The sequence below is a fragment of the Dermacentor silvarum genome, chromosome 3 (assembly GCF_013339745.2).
Source record: "Dermacentor silvarum isolate Dsil-2018 chromosome 3, BIME_Dsil_1.4, whole genome shotgun sequence".
NCBI classification, from domain to species: domain Eukaryota; kingdom Metazoa; phylum Arthropoda; class Arachnida; order Ixodida; family Ixodidae; genus Dermacentor; species Dermacentor silvarum.
The window spans coordinates 194,230,964-194,253,909 of record NC_051156.1 but is presented as its reverse complement, the minus strand read 5'-3'; the positions used below and the strand labels follow the sequence as shown (position 1 = coordinate 194,253,909).

At 48.8% G+C, this 22,946-nt stretch overlaps 2 protein-coding genes across 2 annotated transcripts in view; both read left to right on the top strand.

The window, feature by feature from the left end:
• The window catches only part of LOC125939732 (uncharacterized), a 25,115-nt gene extending 3,771 nt beyond the window's left edge, over positions 1-21,344 (top strand). Inside the window, exons 2-3 of the mRNA XM_049664122.1 lie at positions 17,600-17,767; positions 20,336-21,344. Coding sequence (XP_049520079.1) covers positions 17,600-17,767; positions 20,336-21,217 — 1,050 coding nt within the window. The 3' untranslated portion in view covers positions 21,218-21,344. The remainder of the gene's footprint in view (positions 1-17,599; positions 17,768-20,335) is intronic.
• LOC119445112 (neprilysin-1) lies at positions 21,312-22,331 on the top strand. Its single transcript, XM_037709434.2, has one exon. The coding sequence runs from the start codon at positions 21,312-21,314 to the stop codon at positions 22,329-22,331; it is 1,020 nt and encodes a 339-aa protein (XP_037565362.2).
• Positions 22,332-22,946: the final 615 nt, after the last annotated feature.

Here is a 22,946-nt window from a genome sequence, read left to right as displayed (position 1 = left end):
AGCCTCTCTGTGTACACTTTTGTGCTGCTTCGATCCCGACTGATTTAATCGCATTTCATGCAGAATTACTGACCATGAATGACGTCTTTTTTGTGTTTTTAAAGGGCCCCTCACCAAGCCACATAGAAAATTTTGGTTATGCGCGGAAGTTGTTACGTGCCCTCAGGAAGCGTTCTACCCCAATAATTTTCAAATTGGTTCACTAATAGTCGATATAGAAATATTTCAGTGCTGCGAATCCATTTTTTCAGGAGGCGAGCTTCACCGCTAACATGGACGCTCTCTCCACTTGCCCCGTCTCTCCTCCGCAAGCGAAATTATTTCCCTGCGTCCTGCCATACTGGATCTTGAGGATCGTGTGTTGCATACGTCACGGGCCCCGGCTTCTTTCTTTCTTTTTTCCTCAGCTTTTTTTTCTTGCGTGGCGCACTTCCGTTGATGGTAGCACGCGTCATGAGCTGTTGCATTTGTCTCGTTTCACGCAGTGCATGATTTTATGCGCTGTGCACAAGAACACCCGACTATTTCATTGTCAGCGCGTGCGACTGAACGATGTGGGAACAAGCAAATGAAACCAAGTACATCTCTTGCAATGGTATGAAAACAAATAACATGCAGACATTCGGTTTGTGTGGATTCTGCCAACTTTAATGTCCATTGAAGCAACAGATTACACAAATAACAGATGTTCCCTTGAATAATTCTCCAAGTCACATTTCACTGAGCAGACATGATGCCCGAAGCGATGGTGTCGATTATGGCCTTACAAATTGTGCGTGGTCTTCAATGGCAATCAACGCGCCGGGAAGGTGGTTCCATTCTTGACACGTCCTGGGAAGAAAAGACTCGTGACAAGCTTTGGTGCGACGCTGCAAAACTCCAACTTTGTGTTGATGATCAATGCGAGGAGATATGTAGGTTGGGGATGAAATAAAATTATCGTGCAGATATGAATTATGGGAAGTGTATTTAATGACCCAGAGCTAGGCGAAGCATTTGTGACTAGCAGAAAGCGGTGGAAGTTGCAAGATATTTTCAAGAAGTTACGCTTGCCTTACGGTTATAATTGCTTAAGATGAAACGCGAGGCATTATATTGAACACGTTCGAGAGACTGGTTAGTGTCTCAGCATATGGGTCCCAAATTGATGAAGCGTATTCCATTTTACTTCTAATTAGCATCTTGTACAAAATTAATGATGACGGAGCGGAAGAGAAGTTTCGATATTATAACATGTAGGATGTGTTTGTGTTCTCGCTACTGTTGCTGTTACCAACTTAGCTGCAAATTTGTGACATTCAACACACCTAACCGCCATGGTGCTTAGTGGGCTATGGTGTTGGGCTGCTAAGCACGGAATTCGCGGGGATCGAATCCCGGCCACGGCGGCTGCATTTCGATGGGGGTGAAATGCAAAAACACCCGTGTAATTAGATTTAGGTGCATGGTAAATAACCTCAGGTGGTACAAATTATTCCGGAGTCCTCCACTACGGCGTGCCTCATAATCAGATCGGGGTTTTGGCACGTAAAACCGCATAATTATTTGACGTTCAACACCGGAGCCTTTAATTGTTATCATTGGTAGAGTTATGCTATCCCAAGTGAGTGTCTAACTTCCGTATCAGGGCATAATCAAGAGAGCTTTGTCCTGAGCAAGTCAAGTACATTTTGTATTATGCCTAATTAAAAATTTCGGAAGGTGAATTAACCAGCTCCTAAATAATACATCTTCATTTTTCCTTGGCATTTGAAACGTAGCCCTTCGAAATGCAATGAGGTGCACTCTGACAATGCACTTGCGCATTGTGACGCCAGTGTGCTCGAGCATGCAGTGTGTGCAAATGATAGTGAAAGGTAATCAATTTCTGGTTAATTATTTTTTTTTTTTCAATTTTCATTTGGTACATTCCATAGTTTTGCTCCATAGTGCTGTGGGTTTGTGACTAAAACTGCGTCGTTTTCTCTTTTTCTGTTTAGAGTGGGTGAGAGCGTACCAGAGCTACGAAAAAGGTAAGCAAACTTGTGTTCAGGATAGCGAGTGTACAATAGAAAATAGTAAGCTTGTTTACCTCACTTTCTAAGCAATGTGTGTTGCGAAGCCACACTGTAGATCTATCCCAGGCGATTGCGACCTTATTGAAGGCCGCACTTGTGGAGCCTGCTTTGGTAAATGCCTTGTCAGCCAGATAACTGCTGTAACGTTGAGTTTTTGGACTGGAAGTACAGTAGGTTAGCATTGAGGACAGTTAAGGCTGTCCCATCGAGACTCCTTTGAAAGCCTTACGATGAATGTAGTGTATGGTTTATATTACACCTCAGATTAGATGAGAAGGCATCTGGCAATGGTCTTTTGGCAATTGATTCCTACGCAATGCATCATACCGGGCGCCCATTTCCTTGAAAATGCGATGACTTCTTGGGTTAGTGCAAGATTCAATACTAAATTGGTGTTCCCTGTAAGTGTGGACTGTACCGTACATTCTGTGATACATGAATTCAAAGAGTTCAACAGCCCAGCAATGAATGGCAATTAACTTTATTGCCCCAGCAAACAAAGTGTCATTCTGCAGGGAACCTTGTCAGCTAGAATAACCTTGGTAAAGTAGCTGTAAAAGTGGTTGAATTGATCACTGCTTCTGACGAAATTTATTTCATATGTATCCCTGTTCCAGTACTTCCACGGGCTTTCAAAATTGTCATGCGGTATTTTGTGTAGTACTTGACATTAGATTTCTAATCTCACTAAGGCTGATTATGTTCCAGGCAATGCCTGATGATTCCTCAAACAGCCCTGCTAAGCTAGCCTTACTCGAGAGCGTTTGCGCGTTGAACGTTACCAGGTTGTTTCCACTGTCGTTGAAAAGAAAAGTGTACAATCATTGCATTCTACTGGTGCTAACATCTGGGGCAGAAACTTTAAGCTCAACAAAGAAGCACGAGAGCAAATTAACGACCGCACAAAGAACAAAGGAACGAAAAATGTTAGGCCTAACTTTAAGAGACTGGAAGAGGGCGGTGTGGATCAGAGAGCAAACGGGGATAGCCGATATTCTAATTGACATTAAGAGAAAAAAAATGGGCCTGGGCTGGCCATGTAATGCGTAGGATGGATAACCGGTGGACCATTAGTTACAGAATGGGCACCAAAGAAGGGGAGCGCAGTCGAGGACGGCAGAAAACTAGGTGGGCTGATGAAGTTAAGAAATGTGCAGGTGCAAGTTGGTATCAGCTAGCGCAAGACGGGGGTAATTGGATATTACAGGGAGAGGCCTTCATCCTGCAGTGGTCTAATAAAAATAGCTGTGCTACACTGTGCACATTTATGTGACTGTCATGTAGTAGGAAGAAATATTTATTGCCTTTGGCTTTGAGCTGAATTGGTTTTGGTATGATGCTCGGTCGTTTTCCGTAACTGCTATGTGGATCTTCTTGCGAGTACTTCTGTTCTTCCTGTCGATGACTCATGATATCCTAACCTAGAGTATCTGCACACTCCTATTTTGTTGCATGAAGGAGACTCAATAGGAAAAATGTCTAATACCTGATGGTACAATACCGTGACAACATATTCTTGGGCCATAATTCTGACCTCCTAGATGGAAATGTTAAATATGACAGCTATAGTATGCTGTTGGAGCTGCTTGCACAAGGGCATTCAAATGGCCAAGGAAACGGCTTTAATGCAGTCTTCTGTATCACAAATGTATGGCTAGCACTGAAGACTCTGGCATTGTCTGACAGAACCAGAGCACTGCCATGGTATTACAGTGGCCTATTGTTAGGCCTAGCGGCATGGATTAAGTACGAAAAGCATTTCTAGGATAGTGATGAGGGCATAGCTTTACATGCAGAGTGTGCCATGTATACCAACTGTGCCGCTTGGCCTGTTTGTTACAGAAGGCTCCTCGGACTCCAAGACAAGGGTCCTGTACTACTGTGATTCGTCGTCCTCCGGTGGCCAGCAGCAACAGAACAGCTAGCCTGCGCACATGTGCACTTGCGTGGAATGAAGCTCCGAGAAGAGGCAACGGACGAGCAGCGCAGTTCGGTTCATCGCTATGTCCGCAACTGTGTGTGGTGGAAAACTGGTCGTGTGGCGCGTGCATGCTTGACCTGCTCTGGCCGTCTCTATCTCTCCATCCCTCTCTCGTGGCTCTTTTTTCTCGTCGCCGGCACAAAAGTGCTTCTCCTTGTTTATCATCGCCTGGCTCTCTCGCCTCAGCAAAGTCTTCCGCCGCTGCAAGCAAGCCGCGTGAAAGTCTCCAAGCACAGGGCTTCACCGCCCCTTCTGCGTCCTGCCACAGCCTCCTCACTACTCCCATCTGATGCCTTTTTCATTCGTCCCTTCCTCGTTCAACAAGAGAGGCAAGACTGGTGAAGCGTGTAGCGGCTCGTCCATGATCACAGTCAGCCGCCGCTGCTCTGCTTTTTGCCCGAGCCGCACCAAGTCGATTTGTGAAAGCACGACGAGAGCTCCCTTGGCTTGGCTCACCTTGCAAAACCTTTTTTTTTTTTTTTTTTTTTTGCAACGTTGCAACCTGCAAATGTAACGTGCCACAGACACGTCGGAAGCTTTCTGGTGTGGCCCCAGAGACTGTTTGTGTGTGTTTGTGCGCGCCTTTCTCGTCTTGTGTGTTTTCTGTGATGCCGTGCTGCTGCAACTGACGTAGCGGGTGTGATGTGACGTGCAGCAGAGGGGTGGCTATGCATATTGACTTTGAACAGTGGCGTGTGTCGCGCCATTCCCCTTTCACGGAAGGAAGGCAGGTGAAACTGCTGGTTGAAACAGCCCCCCCCTCAAGGGAGCGATGGTGTGAGCGAAGTGTGCGAAGACGCATCTTTGTTTCGGCTCCTTCGTCTTTCTCATCTTGTCCCTTCGACGGCTGTAGGGACTATATAACAAAAAAACACAAGCGCTTGCTCAGCGTCGCGCGGACAAATGCTCACGAGTGGTGCCAGACAGGAAACAGTACAGATTGTTGTTGTTGCTCTCTATTTCCTCCTTCGAATGACGTCCCATCTCCCCCTCCCTTCCTGACCTCCCCCCTCAACCCTCTCCTAGATTGAAAGTGACTGTTTTCCTCCCTTTCAAAAGGTGTGGAGCATGTTTGCACATTTCTGGAACTGCAGCATCACACGGGTAGGCTCTCCCAAGGAGTGCAACTAACACAGTCCGGGGCAGAGTGTGTGTGTGTGTGTGTGTGAGAACTTCTTGGCCCTGTGTACTGTGGTGGCAGACTGCTTATTGAAAGCCGAGCTGAGCACGGACAGCTGTGACTGAACGCATAGTCGTGTCTTGCAAGAAATCTTAAGTTGGTGGGGCATGAAGACTGGGGCATTTGTTGGATCATATGGGTGTTGCAGAGAAGTTCCTCTTTGATTGTTATGTAGGGAACTGAGGCGCTGGACAATTTTTTTTTATTGGCGTTCTGGAAAGAAAAGGCTCGGAAACTGGCTGCATGATGTGTGCTAAAAGTGTGAGCCTCTGTGTGTGCGTGCATTGTTGTGTGTGTGCATGTTACCTTATACTCATGCGGCACTTTGGTAGTGTTGTGATGTTTACTTTTTTTTATCGAGATTGACTTTTCAAATTGGACTGCTACTGCCACAAGTGTCCGTGGGATTAAGGGTCAGGGGATAAAATGTCTTAATGAGGCACGAAAAAGATAAGTGGAAGTGTCTGTTATTGCGCATTAAGATTGGCCGTTAGAGTGTGTGTCTGTGAGCGTACTTTTTTTTTTGAAGACCTTGAAGTATTCTACAGTCAAAATGCACTACCAGAAGAGCCGCTCTGTTGTTACACAGGAGTTCAGTACAGTTTGTCCACGCCTTCTTGAATGCCGGACTTGAGTTTTATGCACAGGTCAAGCCTGATCCCTTTTTTTTCTTTTTCCACGTGCTTGACAACATTGTGATGACTTTGCCACATTTTAATTTTTTTTTGTTTGTTTGCTCTTCTAGAGTCTGCCAACACCATTTTTGTTGCCGAAATGGTGTTGCACATTATTTATTATATAATTATTGTTACCAGAGCTGAAAGACGGCGGGGGCACTGGTGAGGTGCGCAGTGTTTCTTGCTGCAGTGACTTGCAGGTTTTCAAGGTGTTGACCTGTGATGGAACAAAAGAAAGTATATATTATAGGTCAGGGTAACGAATCCTTCCATTCATCCCCACCCCCTTATCACCCTCCAACTTTGCCAAATTGATCGGCCTGATCAGCCCCTGTTTTAAGCGTGATGAAAGGGGGGAGGGTCCGATGGAACTCTTCCTCCGTAGGCAACATATCGGTGTAGATGTGGAAGGCTCATGTGGTAGCTGACGACAAGTGTTGTCGTTGCCTCGCAGGGATGGCTCTGCGCGCTCTCGGGAAGAACGTGCAGAAAGCGATTGTTGAGGAAATGAAAAACAAATTTCTGTGTTCCTTAGTTTATTCGTAGTTTATAAAAATGCAACAAGTTTTGGCACAACCCCCCACCCCACCAAGCCCTCCTTTATTGCCAGGTTCAGAAGTTTCTCCCAGCACTTGTTTGTCATGCAAGGCATTCTTGGGGCGTGGAAGATGCTCTTGGCTGTGCCGTGCCTGATGCATGATATAGGAGAGGAGCATAATAGGTGTTTTTGTTTGTTTTCTGTGTTTGAGAGAGCGTTAAATGAATGTCTAAAAGTATTCACTAGTCGACGATGAAGAGGCGATTTAAATAACGAGGAGCATCAGTCGAGACCCAAGAGATGAAAAGCGTTCGTAAAGAGGACTATTGTAATGTCCGCGAATGTGCACGTGCGCGGGTGTCTTTCTCGACTGGGCCCGAACTTCGTCCCTGCTTTTCGAGTGTCTGTGAATGCGAAGAAGAAAAATATATATATATATATATAATGTGCGAAAAATCTTAATGGCTACCGCGTGAAGAACACTCAAAGTTCTGGCGTTCCTTTCATCCCATTCATTAGAGGTGGTGTAAAAGAAAACGACATCGAGGCAAGTTTTTTTTTTTACATTTTGCCTGCAGCTTTTCCTAGCCAAAAGAGCCTGTTCGCTGAACATTCCACATTGGATTGGGCACTACTACAATGCGCAGTCTTGCGCGCTCACTGGAGTGTTCGCGTGTATTACCCCATAGCGAACGAAAAACAGTGTTCATGACGGCGCTGTGTACTTCGCCTCGCCGCCAGAGACAATTTTATCGCGACACGGTTTGTCTCCATTGGTTCGTGGTGGCCAGTGGCCTGGCATACGTTAAAGACTTCGTGCTTTTTTTTCTTTTTTTTTTCGCGCAGCAACGACAGTCCCCTTACCCTTGGCCTCCCCATTGCATTTGTGGAGGGGATGAACGGGCCCAAAAGAAAGTGCAATGAAATAAAAACAGTTGCTTGAAGAGTTTATACTTGTTGACTTATTTATAAGAATGGCTGATAAGATTACTCATCCATTGCAGTTTGCTTCTTTTGTGGGTACACATTGCCAGAATGCTACCTCCACTTGGGAAATTGAATTTCAGATCCCAGAAGTACAGCCCAGAAATGGCATGGCAGATAACTTTATTGCCTCAGCACACCAATGTCCTTTTTCCAGTGATCATTGTCAGCTCGAAATAGCATTGGTACACGTAGATGTACTAGGAGTGGTTAAATTGATCCATTGCTTCAAGAAATGTTTTTCGTATGTATCCCTATTCCAGCACTTCCACGGTCTTTTGAAATTGCCTTACTATATTTTGTGCAGTACTAGCCATTAGGTTTAACGAATATAGCTGTGCTACTGTGTGCATTTATGTGACGGTCATGTAGGAAGAAATGTTGCCTTTGGCTATGAGCCGAAATTGCTTTGGTATGATGCTCGGTCAATTTCCCCGAATGCCTTCTCGTGGATCTTGCTGTTCTTCCTGTCGATGGCACTCGTGAAACCAGCAGAGGCTTTTTGCCCAGCTCCAATTGATGTTACAGGAGGCCTCACGATGCGGGCGAAGAGGTTGGCCCAAGCGATGCCCGCAGCATTGGAAGAAATGTGAGCGCAGATTACGTAAGCGGCACGCGATAGTGACGCCGCTTTGCGCTCGGCTGGTGCCAATTGCGTCGCTAGATCTCGGTAAATTGCGCGTCCGCAGCTTGGATTATCATGCAGTGGCTAAAATGGCTCGCAAGGCCGTGCCCAACAACGAGGTGACAACGCTAGGCCGGCCGCTCTCGCGGCGGGAGGAGAATGCGATGCGCCTAGTCCTGCTCCGTGGTCCTGCTACGGTGGGGGAAAAACCTGCTGATAAAAGTCGCAGTTTCGCCCGAAAGGCGATGCATCGATTGCGATAGCAGATTATTCGACAGCTATACGAAGTAAGGATAGTTTAATCGGCCGTATAAACTTAGTGGTGGTCCAACTGCGCAAAAGTGTGGTATTTTCGCGTTTTAACGGAAATGCAATGCTATCGGTAGGGTTATGGGACTACAGTCGACGACCGATTTTCCGGACACCGGATAATACGGACGCCTTCGCGGCACCGCCACGAATGTATAAGGACGTCTGAAATTTCGGACACAAAAACCCTTTGCAGTCTGGTTTTCCGGACTTTTTGACATGACCGCAGGTCCGAAGCGGCATTGATCGAAGGCGCCTCCGCTGCCATTTCGATTATCTCGCCGCCACGCAGATCTGCTGGCAACTAGCCACCACCATCGCAACGCTAGGCCTATAGCTACTCCAACGTTCGCTACCAAACTTGCTTGGTGTTTTTTTTTGTTTTTATTTTTCCCCCATAGCAATTGTATGGACTCCAAGCGAATTTGCGTTGCCGTGCGATTCCGTATAAAATCAAAGGGCGATAAAATCGTCGCCGCGCGCCGTATGCTTTAGTTTTAGTTTAGCGTACGCTATAAGATAGCGTGTCGTCACTGCGCAGAACGCTAAACGACCGATAGCGTACGCACGCTATTTCTCAGATTTAACGTTGCCGTCTTTGCGTAGTTCAAAGTAACACATGGCGGCAGTCCCCGCTGTCCGCTTCGAATTGAATTTGGCGTTGCTTTTGCAGAATTCACTTCGTGCGTAGCAAATAACTGCGTAAACGGCTTTCGCTTAGTCTCAGGCCGCTTCGACGACAGTATATTTGGGTAACCTTGTGGAGTTTTCGAGATCACTTCTCGTTTCGCACGAGATGAAGTCTAGCAAGGGAAACTTCTAGGGTTCCTCTGTGTGCGCCCCCGCATCGAGGCTCCCTAAAACCTTCAAGATGTCGGCGCTACCTCTCGGAGAAGTCGGGAGATAGACGCGACGACGGCATATGGCCTCTGAGATGTGAAGATCTGGCAGACCAACTAAGGCTGTAATAAACGTACGTTGATTAGCGTACGCTATACTAAAGCTGTCTAATCTCCCACGCGAAAGGAGGAAAGCGGGAAGGCAGCGCGGGAGGGATGGGGTGCGGCTTCTACCCTGCCAGCAACTGCGTACTTTGCGCGGCTGCGGGCTGTCGCGTGCACCGTATTTTGAATGCGATCTCCACACGGCTCTTGCCTTTGTATGCGCTGTGCTTTCGCCGCTCAGTTTCCGCTGAAGCGATACACCACACGAACCTTCACTCGCTGCTGCTGAAGCCGCGCTTGCTCACGCCAGCGTTTTGACAGTGGTTGTCAGCGGTTATCGAGTGTTATTTATGCATGTTTGCTTGTGCGCGCTGACATCATGCTTGCTAATTCAGTAAGCGAATGTCAAGTTTATGCAGACGATCAAACTACTACCCTTACTTCGTACAGCTCTACTAATTTGCTGTCGCAATTGATGCTTCGCATTTTTGGCTATACCGCGGCTTTTTTCACTAAAACAATTCTCCGCTGTTAGCAATGGCGCCGACTCCGCCTTTGTAATCCGCGCCAGTGGCTTAAGAAATCGGAAAGCACGACGCGTCGCATAATGCCGGTTCTCGTAAGCTAGGTTTGCCTCAATGCAGAAGTGTTACGCGGTGAAGCATACTAAGAGTCGGAGAGGACAAATGTCACGGGCCTGCACCGGCCGTCTACCGCCGCAGTACGAGCACCGATACGCCTCCTAAGTGTACTGGCAGGCCTTCACAGCTAATTCGGACGTGCCTGTGGGGATTTGAGCCCTTGGGGATAGTAAAAGGCACGCATTCGTTTTTTTTTTTCGGATCGCCCCATTTTTTAGACCTTTCCGCGACCCTTAGGGAGTCCGAAAAATCTGACTTTGACTGTACTCAACTATACGAATCGATTTGTCAACATTAAAATAACTATTCGCGATTCGATTATCTACTACTATATTTTTCGCATATTTAGTGAAATACTCGGCTGAGGTCGATGCATTGTACGCTGCCTTACCAGGGCACTCAGTTAGTTTCGGGACAAAGGCAAATTTAATTCTGGAGTTTTTACGTGGTGAAACCACAATCTGATTATGAGGCACTTCTGTCTTGGTACAAGGGTCGTCCGGGTCATCAACTTCAATCGAAACAATTCCTATACCCGAAGCCGACAAAGGGAACGGTGACGAAAGCAGCGCCTATGTGCAAAGATGTAGGACCGATAATCCACTGGAAGGTATGCAGATCGTATCTCATACACCTGTTCATGCACGCAGATTCACGCGTTTGCACATGTGGTTCGGAACTTTGTCAATCTACGAACTTTATGCGCGACTGCAGTAGTTGGTGGCTTCGACGGTTGTCAAAAACACGTATGCATGATCTCGGGACCGATCGCCGGTAAGCCACTCATACGAATACATTAGCGGCAAGCTTTCTGCGACGGCTTGCCGGTCACATCGGCCAGCTGCCAACTTTCGCCATGGTACACTGCCATGGCCGTTAGGCCTATACGGTAGTGCTTCGAAAGGTCGGTCGATCATCGGCGACAAAAGTTATGGTTTTACGCCGAATAGACTCGTATCTATTCGCAGAGGCCACACGACACACGGGAAACCGGCAAACCGTTTCACTACGAAAGCGAGTGTACGGGATGGTATATGTACGTTCTCCAAGGTAAATACTTGCGTTCTCCACCGCCATCATCTTTGCGACACACGCCGTGCGGAGGCATCTCATCTTGGCTCCGTTCATAGACGCATAGGCTCTTGTCGAGCTTCTCGCATTGTGATTGGGCGTAATAAACATTTGGTGTAGTGCAGTAAAGCATAGCAAAGCACATCTGTCATTTCGAATGCACATAACGTAAGATTTTCTCACTATATTACCTAGAGGGAAATACGGCGCTGCTGCGCCGTGCAAGTTGCGCACCCAGGATTTCTGGCAGGGGGGGGGGGGGGGGAGGGGCGAGCAAGCACTTTGCATAATATGCAAATTCCCTGCTTTAGCCAGAGGAATCCAACAGCAAATAAAACACGTAATAATAATTATGACACCAATTAAGGATGATGGCGATGTTTATTTCTTCGGCGTTTCACTCAAGGTTATTCAAGAGTGAATGAATAAATGAAAGACAGTGATAGAGTGTTTTTGTTCATCAGGAAAATTCGACCTCGAGCCACCTCCTGAATTGTAACGACAATGTGAACAGAGCGCTGAAGGTACACGGACTGGTGGGGCTGACGCGTGGAGGGGGGCGCCGTCGGCGTCGCCGTCGCCGTGAGGTTCCGTATGAAATCCAACGGCGATGAAATCGTCGTCGCGCGCCGTATGCTGTATGTGCGAGTGAAAACGCGCGAGGGACGCGCGCTTTCACGAAAAAAAAAAACGGAAACGACTCGACACATCGTAAAGGAATGCCAGAATATTGGCCCAACGAGACTTGGGGAATGTCAACCTTTCAAAATAAGTAAGAAACGATTAGAGTATTGGTGGAAGAAAAGCAGGAAAGAGATTGATAGAACCGGAGTCATTCCAAATATAGATCGGCAAAACTCTAGGTAGCGACAAATGTAGTAAAAGCTGATTAAATCAAGCAGGCTAGGGGACTATTTGTTCCCGCCCCGTTTCAAATGGGAAGCCAATAAACATCATCATTATGGACTTAAACAGAACCTCACGACGACGACGACGACGACTGCGAAAATTCGCGCGGCGTGTGCATATAATTGCTACTTCCAAGTACTTTAGGGTCATCTTCATCTTATAATTGTTATTGCAATAAAATAAACCATCAATGGGGCATGCGCTTGATGTGCTTGCCAGCGGCAGCTGCAGCAATCTTTCGCCGCTGGCATACGTCACAAGCCGCAACGTAACGTCACACAGAGCGGTACAGGCCTGGCCAGAAAAAGCGACGTCGTGCTCTGTCGTAAGTGCGGGATGTGCCAAGGTGTCCGGTAGTGGGTGCGTCTTCTTCTTCTTTCTGGGGTTTTACGTGCCAAAACCAGTTCTGATTATGAGGCACGCCGTAGTGGGGGGCTCCGGATTAATTTTGGCCACCTGGGGTTCTTTAGCATGCACTGCAACGCAAGCACACGGGCGTTTTTGCATTTCGCCTCCATCGAAACGCGGCCGTGCCGCGGCCGGGATTCGATCCCATGCAGTGGGTGTGTCGTGGAGCTCAGCAAGAACAGTAGAACGTATGTGACGAGGGACAGCTAGCAGTAAATATGGTCCATCAAAGCTCATGTTGCGTCGGTAAAGAATGTCATCATGCAGCACAAACATTCTGATTGAGCAATTTGATTGGCCGGAAGTTGAGCGCTCGATGATCGACCGTAGAGAGTTGTCCTTTCGCTGCTCGGTAACGATGTCGCGAAAGTCAGAAATGGCCAGTAGAGAAGTGTCGGCCTCCTGTTCATCGTTGTCAGGAGGATCTACGGGGGGACGAGACAACTATTCGGGGTCTAGATATAAACGGCCGGACTTGTACAACCCAACGAAAGAATATCCCTGGAGTCTGAGTGCTCAGCGACCAAGGCGGCCAGTCGGGTCTTTCAGTAACGATAGCCAGCACAGAGCATGGTGGTCCGTGATGACAGAAAATGGGCGGCCAAACAAGTAAGGGCGAAATTTAGCCACTGCCCACACCAGAGCAAGACACTCGCGCTCAGTGATATAAAAATTGTGCTCTGGAGGGGACAAGAGGCGACTGGCCTAGGCAATGACGCGCTCGTCTCCGTTTTGCTGTTGGGCGAGGACAGCACCTATGCCATGCCCACTGGCTATGTCATGCCCATCTGCACCAGCTTGAACTGGTGCAGATGGCGTCGGCTTGTTCAGGGCCCCAAAAGAACACACTGCCTTTCTTGAGAAGGTCGGTCAGTGGCCGGGCGATATGCGTAAAATATTCAACAAACCGACGAAAATAGGAGCATACGCCCACGAAGCTCATGAGCAGGGTACAGGAAAGTTCTTGACTGCGTGGATCTTATCAGGATCAGGATGTATACCGGCAGCACTGACAAGGTGGCCAAGAACCTTGACTTCGCTGTATCCAAAATGACACTTAGAAGAGTCAAGTTGAAGGCCAGCCTCCCTAAAGACGTCAAGAATAGTGGCCAAGCGACTGAGGTGGCTGTCAAACGTAGGGGAAAATACCATGATATCGTCCGGATAACATAGACAGGTGGACCACTTATAGCCACGAAGGAGAGAGTCCATCATTCTCTCGAAAGTTACTGGGGCATTACAATGTCCGAAAGGCATTACCTTAAAATTGTAAAGGTCGTCCAGTGTAACAAAAGGGGTCTTCATCAACCTAAATCTGCGAATAACGGGATCGGAGGTCGACTGAAGAGAAAGCATTTGGATCCGTGAAGGCAGTCGAAAGAGTGATCAATTCACGGGAGAGGGTACACGTCCTTTTTCGTGATCTTGTTCAGGTGACAGTGGTCGACACAAAATCGCCAGCTGCCATCCTTCTTTTTGACCAAGACAACCGGCGATGCCCAAGGACTCCAAGAGGGCTCAATTACACTTTTGGTCAACATCTTGTCTAGTTCACCTTCAATAACGGGGCGTTCTGCGTCGTGAGACACGGGATAAGGGCGTCGGCGGATACATACGAGTAGCATCCTCGGTGTTAATCTTATGGGTCACAACAGAAGTGTGTCTCAGCGGGCGATCCTCAAAGTCAAAGACATACCTGCCGTCAGTGCGGCGATTCAGCTAACTTAGAACACATGCTCTGGCGATGCCCCTAGTTACGAGGCACATATCAAGCAGACCAGTCAAGACGGAATACCTCAGTGCGAAGCCCCGACTACGGAGACCAGATTTGGGCCGTCCAGAGAGCCTACGATGCGGCGGCCAGGCTCGGCCTGCCCGTCCCAACGTGAGAGCGGCCCGCTGCGCGATAATTGCGTTTCTCAGAACTCTCAATAAAGTTTTTCCATCCATCCATTCATAGGGGAAAGCGGCGCCGCGGTGCTCTTAAATTCACGAAAGTGGCACTAAGTGGGGTATTCCGATTTAAACATTTCTTGAAGAGCAAGGGCATCTCGGCACATCTTCTGGTCGCGAGATGTTGCGTTAGTCGCGATATTTCCGACCGTTCCTCTACGGAACAAAAGACTAGGCACATGGAGACAGGTTGGCCGTGCCCAACTCGTCATACAATCACTCGTGACTTTCTTCGTGAGACGGGCTTAGACGCTTGTCTTTATAATATATGCTGTATAATGCGGAATAAATGCGAATAGGCAAAATTTGTTTGTGCCATAACGTTCTTTGTGGACGCGTTGCCTCTGTTGGTAGTGGGCTTATGGCGTCGATAGCACATTGTACGTTGTATGGGGCATTTGTATGTTAGGTCCATTGCACTACTGCGCTGTCAACTACCGTGTAACTCTCCCTTTCTACATAGAGTTTCCCAGAAAAAAAAAAAAAAAAACTTGTACGAAACTCTATGCCTCTCCCTGTCTCTCTCCCCTTAACCCGGTGGGAGTAGCAGGCTCTGGACCCACGATATTCCGGCCAACCTCTATTCCTGTCTCTTCAATAAAACTCCTTCCATTCCCTATCTGAGCTTACCATCCCCACCATTGGTTGATGTCAGCAGCAGCATCAAAATCGGCAACAGCCCGAGCACAGTGATAAGAAAAAGACTGCAACACGTTGTGATCCAATGCCCACACATCGTAATTATAGTAGAGACCAGTGGTACCACTCTATTTACGGGTCATACCCGAGTCTGAACACTCCGATGGCGAATAGCTGGCGATGGCACTGGGGTAGAAGAAGACGCATGAAGCATGGATGGATGGTTGCTATGAGCGCACTCTTTGGAACGGGGTTGTGGGTTGCGCCACTAAGCTCGTTGTTATATTACCTTATATATAATGTCTTACCTGTCACCAAAAAAAGAACAAAAAAAAAAAAAGAATTTATATCACCAAATTTTCTGAACCCCTATTACGAACCTTATTTTTGTACGCCTCCCGTCGTTCGTCGTTTCTATACTTTTCTTCCACCAATCTTCCAATCGCCTCATACTAATCTCTATTGCGAACATGTTTACTTTCCCCCTGCTCTCGCTGAACCCAAGGGCTTCAAGGAGGCCAGAGATGACTGGCCAGATGTCGACCACTGTTATTAGAATGTCTTCACATTCTAATAACACATGCTCCATCGTTTCCCTAGCTTTACCGCAGCAAGCACATGCTTCTTCTTCCTTATTGTATCTCGCTTTTTAAGTGCGCGTTCTAAGGCATCCTGATCTCGCTTGGAAAGTAAAGAGCTTCCATCTTTACTCGTCTTTACGTCCAAATCACGAAGCGCCACCTGGAACAGGGGTGGCGGGACAAACTAAAGTAAGCAGCGGTGACCGTGCGAGCGGCACTGTGTGGAGAACTGTTGCTTTTTTCCCCCCTTGTCTTCCTTTATTTTTGGCCCGATGTACTCGTGTGAGCACTTGCTTCAGGGGACATGGGCTGCATCATCATCATAATCGTCACCGCCACCACCATCGTCATCACGAGCACGCGCCTGAGTGCATTCGCCGGTCAGAAGAAGCCTCGGGTCGGCTGCCAGTACCTGCACTTTATTTACGCCCGTTTTGCCGACGGCGATGGACAAGGACGATAAGACCTCCGAGTTGTCCAAGTCGCGTAGGAGCGGTAGCCGCAGGAAGTCCCGCCGCGACTCGCGCCACAAGGCCACCGATGAGGCCGAGCACACTGACACGGAGCACACCCAGGACAGGACGTCGGATAAGTCTAAGCAGACCCTGGACCGGACGCTGGACCACTCTAGGCATGCTCGACACGGGACGCGAAAGGTCAAGCGGACTGAGGAGAGACCGCACGAGGAGGTAAAGCCCTTCATTCAGGTATACTTCGAGATGTTCTTCGCGTGGTCATTCATTTTGCCCTATCTCGAATGTTATTGTACACTCGTAGTTGTAAGGCGGTGTCCGCAGAGCGCTGTCCTGTAAACGCGAGAAGAATAAGGGGATCCGAGGGGCTCGATTTTTTGTTACTCACGACGTGCTGACAACCACACGAAGCAAGAGTGAAGCCAGATAAAAGCGAAGGGGTTCTGAAAGACGAGGGTTCGACTCCCATCTGCGGCAAGTTGCTTTTCTGTCCGCTTTCTTTTCCCCCTTTACCTTATTCTCTCTAAATTTCAGTTAAACGTAACAAGTAATTTCTCCTATGCTTTCTTTGGTATCGCTGTCTGTTTTTGCGTATGGTTCTGTCCCGTGAGAATATAATAAAATGGTTGAGTAATAGCGAAGACAAAAGTGCAGGCCAAATGAAATGCTTCCAAACAGTTTTGCGAGGAGGCAGGCTACTTCTTCCGGTGACAGGATTAGTTCCCGCGGTCTCGACTAGCGTCCGTAAGGCAGAAGTTAGATATATCGGATGTTTCAGCAAACACTTTCAAAAATTTTTGAAGGTTGCCTGTGGCAGAGAGGACAATTCTGATTTATGAGCTGGTCTACTGGAAGAGGCGGACATTACTTGCGCAAAAAATTGAAATGCATAATCGAATAATTAACAAAAAATCACTATTTAGGTTTTTAACTAATTACCTTATGACCCATATTGCAATTTACAAATTCTAGCCGTGGAGTTCGCACGGCGGATCCACTTGGAACGAATTCTGAGGATGACACCAGTTTCGCGATATTAATTCCCGAACTTTGCGGAGAAATGCATTGGCGTTCCAGTTACTTTCTTAACAAAACGTCGTTTTATGCATTGAAGCACAAAAGTAACTGGAACATAAAACTAACTGAGCTGAGCCACACATTATCACGCACACATGTCATATTGGTTTTTTTTATGTATTTTAATTAATTGTTCGTGCTTATATATTGTATCTTTTACACTGTTTTCACGCTGTTATTACTCATATTAAGTGGATCGTGCGCTGCACTATTCGCAACATTTTCTTCATCTCCCCTTTTCACCGAAGTATATATTTGGGGAAATAAATGGTGGTTGGTCGATAGATTAATTGATGGACCTAAAGCTGACAAAATCGGTGTATCATACATCGCTCTGAAGTAGACCACTAACTAAAAAGCTTTCAGGTAAAGCTGCCTCTTAACAAGCTCTTGCAACGCATGACTATGGTTGTGTCACGGTGAGTTTTCTTTTGGGTATCAACTTGGAGGAGTGACAATAATAATAATAATAATAATAATAATAATAATAATAATAATAATAATAATAATAATAATAATAATAATAATAATAATAATAATAATAAAACGCAGGCAGGAGCGACCGTCCATAAACCAGTCCCAGGAACATCCGTGACGTCAGCACCAAGGCCTCCCGTCAAGGTAGCTCCAACAAAAGCAGATGCACCCGAAGAGCCACCATCGAAAATCGGACCGATCGTCGCCCAAGACAATGTCAGAGCCGCGCCAAGCAAGCCTGTGGTACGAGCACTTATTGAAAGAAATCTTCAAAGATGTATATGTGAGCAACTGATACCTCGAATGCAGCGCAGCTGCATGAGAGAGAGAGAGAGAGAGAGAGAGAGAGAGAGAGAAACGGGGTGGGAAAGGCAGGGAGGTTAACCCGAACAGGGTTCTGTTTGCCACTCCCCTAAATCTACCCAACAATTTACAAAAGCTTCACGGTCGGTATCCGGTTCAATTACTTCGCTATACCCGAACCCTTTAGGTAGTTCCCTTTATCCGAGCTTAATGCTTCTATTGACCCTTTTCGCGGAGCAGTTTGCTCTAGAGGAACGAGATGGCGCTTTCGGCGGCGCGCCATACGTTGCCTCAACGAATGCGCACGAATACGAAACCATTACTGCTTCTGCCCTGCTACTATGCGATCAGCTGTCGGAAATGCAAGTGGGTGTTCGCTCATGCACTGTGCACAATTCATGCTGCAATATGTGTAACGATAATGGGAAGACGTGTGCGGTAGTTAGCTACAAAAATAGTGATTCGCATATTAAGGAATGGAATCAACCTGTGTCGCCGCTGCTACATAAGGACTGCCTGTGTTGTCGGCCCTTCGCGATGCACGGCTTTCCTTGAGGATAAAAAAGGATAATTCATTCGCCAGCGCTGTATAGCTAACCTCCAAAGAAAGGACTTCACCTCCGCAACGTCGGCACGTAAGAGTGAGTACCGCTCGTTACAAAAGGAAGTAACGCCACTTACTGTCATAGTACGTTTCTCGCACGTTATTTACACACATCTACCCCTACTCGCACGCAAGCTTACACGCACGCTATCGCCAACGTATCAATAAGTCAATCTGCGCACACTTGAATCAATGTGCTGAAGCGTGAGTGACGGAGACTACACCAAGACACGAATGTTGGAAACTGAACGTTTCGTGACGGTCCACAAAGCAAGCGACGGACTAGCGAGATAATACGTCTTTGCTACAAGCTACCACAAAGTACAGAACATTTACATTCTAAGTTTGTGCGCCGCAAGAACAAATCTATCGCAGCAGAGCACACCCGCGAGCCCGATTAGGCTGAAAATAAACAATCACATAGTAGTCGCACCGAGGAACCGAGGAACTTACTATTACTGAGTCAGAAACATGACAAGCCGCTGCTTCAAAATGGTTGCCAAATAAAGAACGAGAACAGTGATCCTGATTTAATTCATAAGCGGGAAATTTGGACAACTTGGAATACATTTCTAGCCTCGCTTTTAGTACAAGCACCGTATACGCTGCTCGCGCCGTTTGGACAAGGCGTAATGAGCTATAAAGCACTTAAATGTCCTCTAAAGCTGTGGCCAAAGCTTCGTGTCGTCCACACAGTCACCGTCTACGATATGCGTCGAAACGGAGGTTTGCTGCGCCGCACCGGCGTCATGCGCTTGCATTGTAAACACGGAGGCAACGGCGACAGCTGAGGCAAGCAATGGACGCGTCACCACGTGATCAAACATGGCAGCGCCCACGGAAGCGCCGGGAAAAGGGTCAATACTTCGTGATATCCTATGAGCCTGTTTCCGCATGTGTACTGCATGCGCTCCGACGCCGGTTTCTGGCTGCACGTTTCGACGACGACGGGGCATTTTCACCGACGCCCTGGTCACACGGTCGCTTCCGGTCTCCGATGCAGGCTGCTTTGCTGGCGGCTGTTTCACTGACATTTCGACGGACCACTCCGCCTAACTCGTACAAGACATCCTAGACCCTAGTACATGCAATATATCGTCTAACCTTCGGTGGGGTTCACGCAGGGCTATATATCATCATGCGGCCCCTTGTACATCATAATACCTCGTCACCTTCAACCTGCCAAAAGCTGGGACACTGAGCTGTTGGTATTGCAATCTTGTCGTAGAAACAGCGCGAGAAGCGAGGTCTGGATACACTCATGACACGAGCGCCGTGTTTGTATTGTGTGAGTATCAGTCTTCGTTTCTCGCATTGTTTTCTCTGCGATACACCTTCACTCGTTTTCAAAACTAATTTGGAAGCGATTTTGCAGACCATTCATATCGCACATCAAGTCGAATGCATGTAAAACTGCACGGAAGTGGTTTAAGTACAATCTTTCCGTGGCCTTTAGTCAAATTTGTCACTATATCGATATAGACGATAGGATTTTCCCCAGACGACGAAAGGCATACGTGAAGTGCGTTTTGAGCACCGCCAGTTGACATGAAAATCCAGGACGTAGCTTCAACATACCAACCCACCACACGCGGTCACCTTCTGCACGAGCAAGGAGAGGCTGCGTTCAACATCTTGGTATACAAACAAAAGAATGCGTTTTCACTTTGGTTACATATCTGTCGGTGAGAAGTATACCGACTTTAAAAGTGGTTATGTCCCTTAAACTTCTTTGGGTATGAGAAGGGTACGTAACAATTCCTGAAAAAATACACAGTGCCTAAATTAATTTTGCCTCATACACCGGCAACTGTGATAAATTAAGCTTTATACGCCGCATAGTTCGGGCGGACATACATATATAGTTTTCAAGTCTTAACAAAGGACCGCGCGTATCCTTACAGCCGCAACAGGATGTCGCCCTAGAAATGCGGCACATCGCCGCCACGCAACCGTCCGAGAAGGGCGACCTGTGGTCCCTGGCCGCGCTCTTCCTCTCCGTCACATTTGCCGTCGTCATCGTGTTCTTCGCCGTCCAGTCGAACCTCAAGCGTGATCTGTGCACCACGGCGTCTTGCGTTTCGTTCGCCAAGCTGCTCGACGCGTCCGTCAATGGTTCCATGAACCCGTGCGACAGCTTCGGCCGCTACGTGTGCGACGGATGGCGCAGCACGCACTCGGTCTCGGTGCGCGAGTCGGTCTTCCGCACGGCTATCGAGGCCACTGTCGCGTCGGTAGCCGGTGTCACCATCCCAGACACGCACCAGAACGCGGACGAGCAGACGGCGGCCCTGTTCCGGTCCTGCTACCAGTCCCTCATCAAGGCAGACGCCGGGCCGGCCACCGACGAGGTCACGCTAGTCAGGGCGTACCTCGCCGAGGCCGGCGTCGTGTGGCCCTGGATTCCATCGCGGCCGGACGTGCTGGAGACGAGCCTGTTCCTCGCCTTCGAGCTGGGGTGGCCTGCGATCCTTGACTTCAAGGTCAGGGGCTCCTCGGCGAGTTCAAGCACCGTGATCGTCGAGCCTTCGGTGGGGTTCACGCGACTGATCCCACTGACCGAGTCGCGAACGACGAGCGAGGCGGAGCGGAAGAGGTACTTCGACGCTCTCGTCCGGCACTACGGGGACGGCAGGCGTCGGGAACGTCACCTACAGCGACGTCCAGGACGCCGAGCTCCTCATGAAGAAGCGGCTGAGGGACGCCCTGGCGTTGCGAAACTGGACCACGCTGGAAACCAATGCCTTGTACCCGGGCGTGAGAGCGTGGGCCACTGCGCTGGCTAGGCGCAACGTCACCGGGGCACTCCGCTTCGTGTCGAGCAGCGCGGCGTTCGTCAGCGCGTTCGGCGAGCTCTGGGAAGAGTACGGTGACGACAGGATGCACTTGTACATCTCCTGGTGCGCCGTGCAGTATGCCTCGATTTTCACCAGTCGGGACGCGCTGCTTGTTGCCGCAGGCGGGACCCGCCTACCGAGCTGGACTTCTTCGCCGTCCATCTGTCTCATGTTCACTTACGGCGTGGTGGGAGACGCCATATTCGCGCCCTACACCGCCCACGTCCTCAAGTCCGGCGTGCGCTCGGACGTGGCCAAGCTGGTGTTCTCCGTGCGCAAAGCATTCACGGAGCGCTTCGAAAACGACTCGGTGTTCTCCGGTGACACGACCATGCTCACCGAGTGGGCCTCCGTCGGGGGCGTGTTCGAAGCATTCGACTACCGGATAAAGCGCGACCTGCGCGCTCCGTTCCTGGGCTATCCGGACATGACGTCGTCGTTCGTGCGCAACTGGAGGAACGCGTCGCGGATGCGCTATATGACGGACACCAACGTCGACGTCTTGCGCACGATCGACGCCATCCTGAACAGCGAACTGTACATGGTCAAGAAGAGCGCGCAGGACTTCGTGCTGCTGCCCTTCGCGCTGACGTCCCCGATGTACGACGCCGAGACGTCCATCGCGATCAAGTACGGCACACTGGGCGCGCTGCTGGCGCGCGCGTCGGCCGAGATAGCCCTGGACTACTACGGCAGGCAGGCGGCGACCAAGGATCGTCTGGACGAGTCTCGAGAATGCTTTGCCAAAGACGCCCGGACGATGTCGATCGCGCCGCGGGCCAACGTCATGTTGGAGGCGGTCACCGTCGAGGCCCTACTGGACGCTTTCCAGGCGGACATTGATCAGAAGCGTCAGGATCGCCAGGGCCTCGCCGGTTACTCGGCAGTGGAGACCTTCTTCCTCTCCTGGTGCCTCATGAAGTGTGCCGCGCCTCCCAACGAGCGCAACGCGGACGTGGATCCTTGCTCCGCGCCTCTGCGACACGTTCGAAGGTTCTCGGATACCTTCGGCTGCCCGTCGGAGACGTCGCTAAACCCCGTGCACAAGTGCCGGGTTTTCTAACGACCGCGTGTGTTTGTAATGTACTCGTGCTGTCGTTTGCACAGGTCTCGTGGGCATATTTGAAAGTTTTGAAAGGTTCGTCTTCTTAAACCACTGAAGATTAAGCGCTGTAGGATGTCACTCACACAGACATCAATAGATTGTGCTGAGGAACTGTGCCTCTGTACATGAAGGTACAATGATATATGAACGCACGCATGTCGCAAATTTTCGAAGTTCACGAGGGCCGCCAGTCTTGTGGACAGCTGTTGACAATTGTATTTTGAATTATGCAGTTTTGTGTTTTGATATACTTGGAATTTACATGTCTCCATTTTTTCTTGTTCATGTGATTTGTTGTTCCATTTGCCTTGAACGTACTGTGCATGGTTTTGTATTCCCACGGACAGAGTGAAGGCAGGAGGTGCGGTGGGGGGGGGGGGGGGGGGGAGTCCTGCACGTTGCAACACGCGTTGACTGTGCCTCCTTCGTAGACGTAGCCTCCTTCGCATAGTGAATGGTGAACAAACCGCGCAACCAATGCGAAGCACACAGCGAAAGACGCGCACGAGTGCTTATCAATGTTTACAGTGAACATATACCCAGTCACTAGCCCCCTTCCTAGTTAGTGGCTTG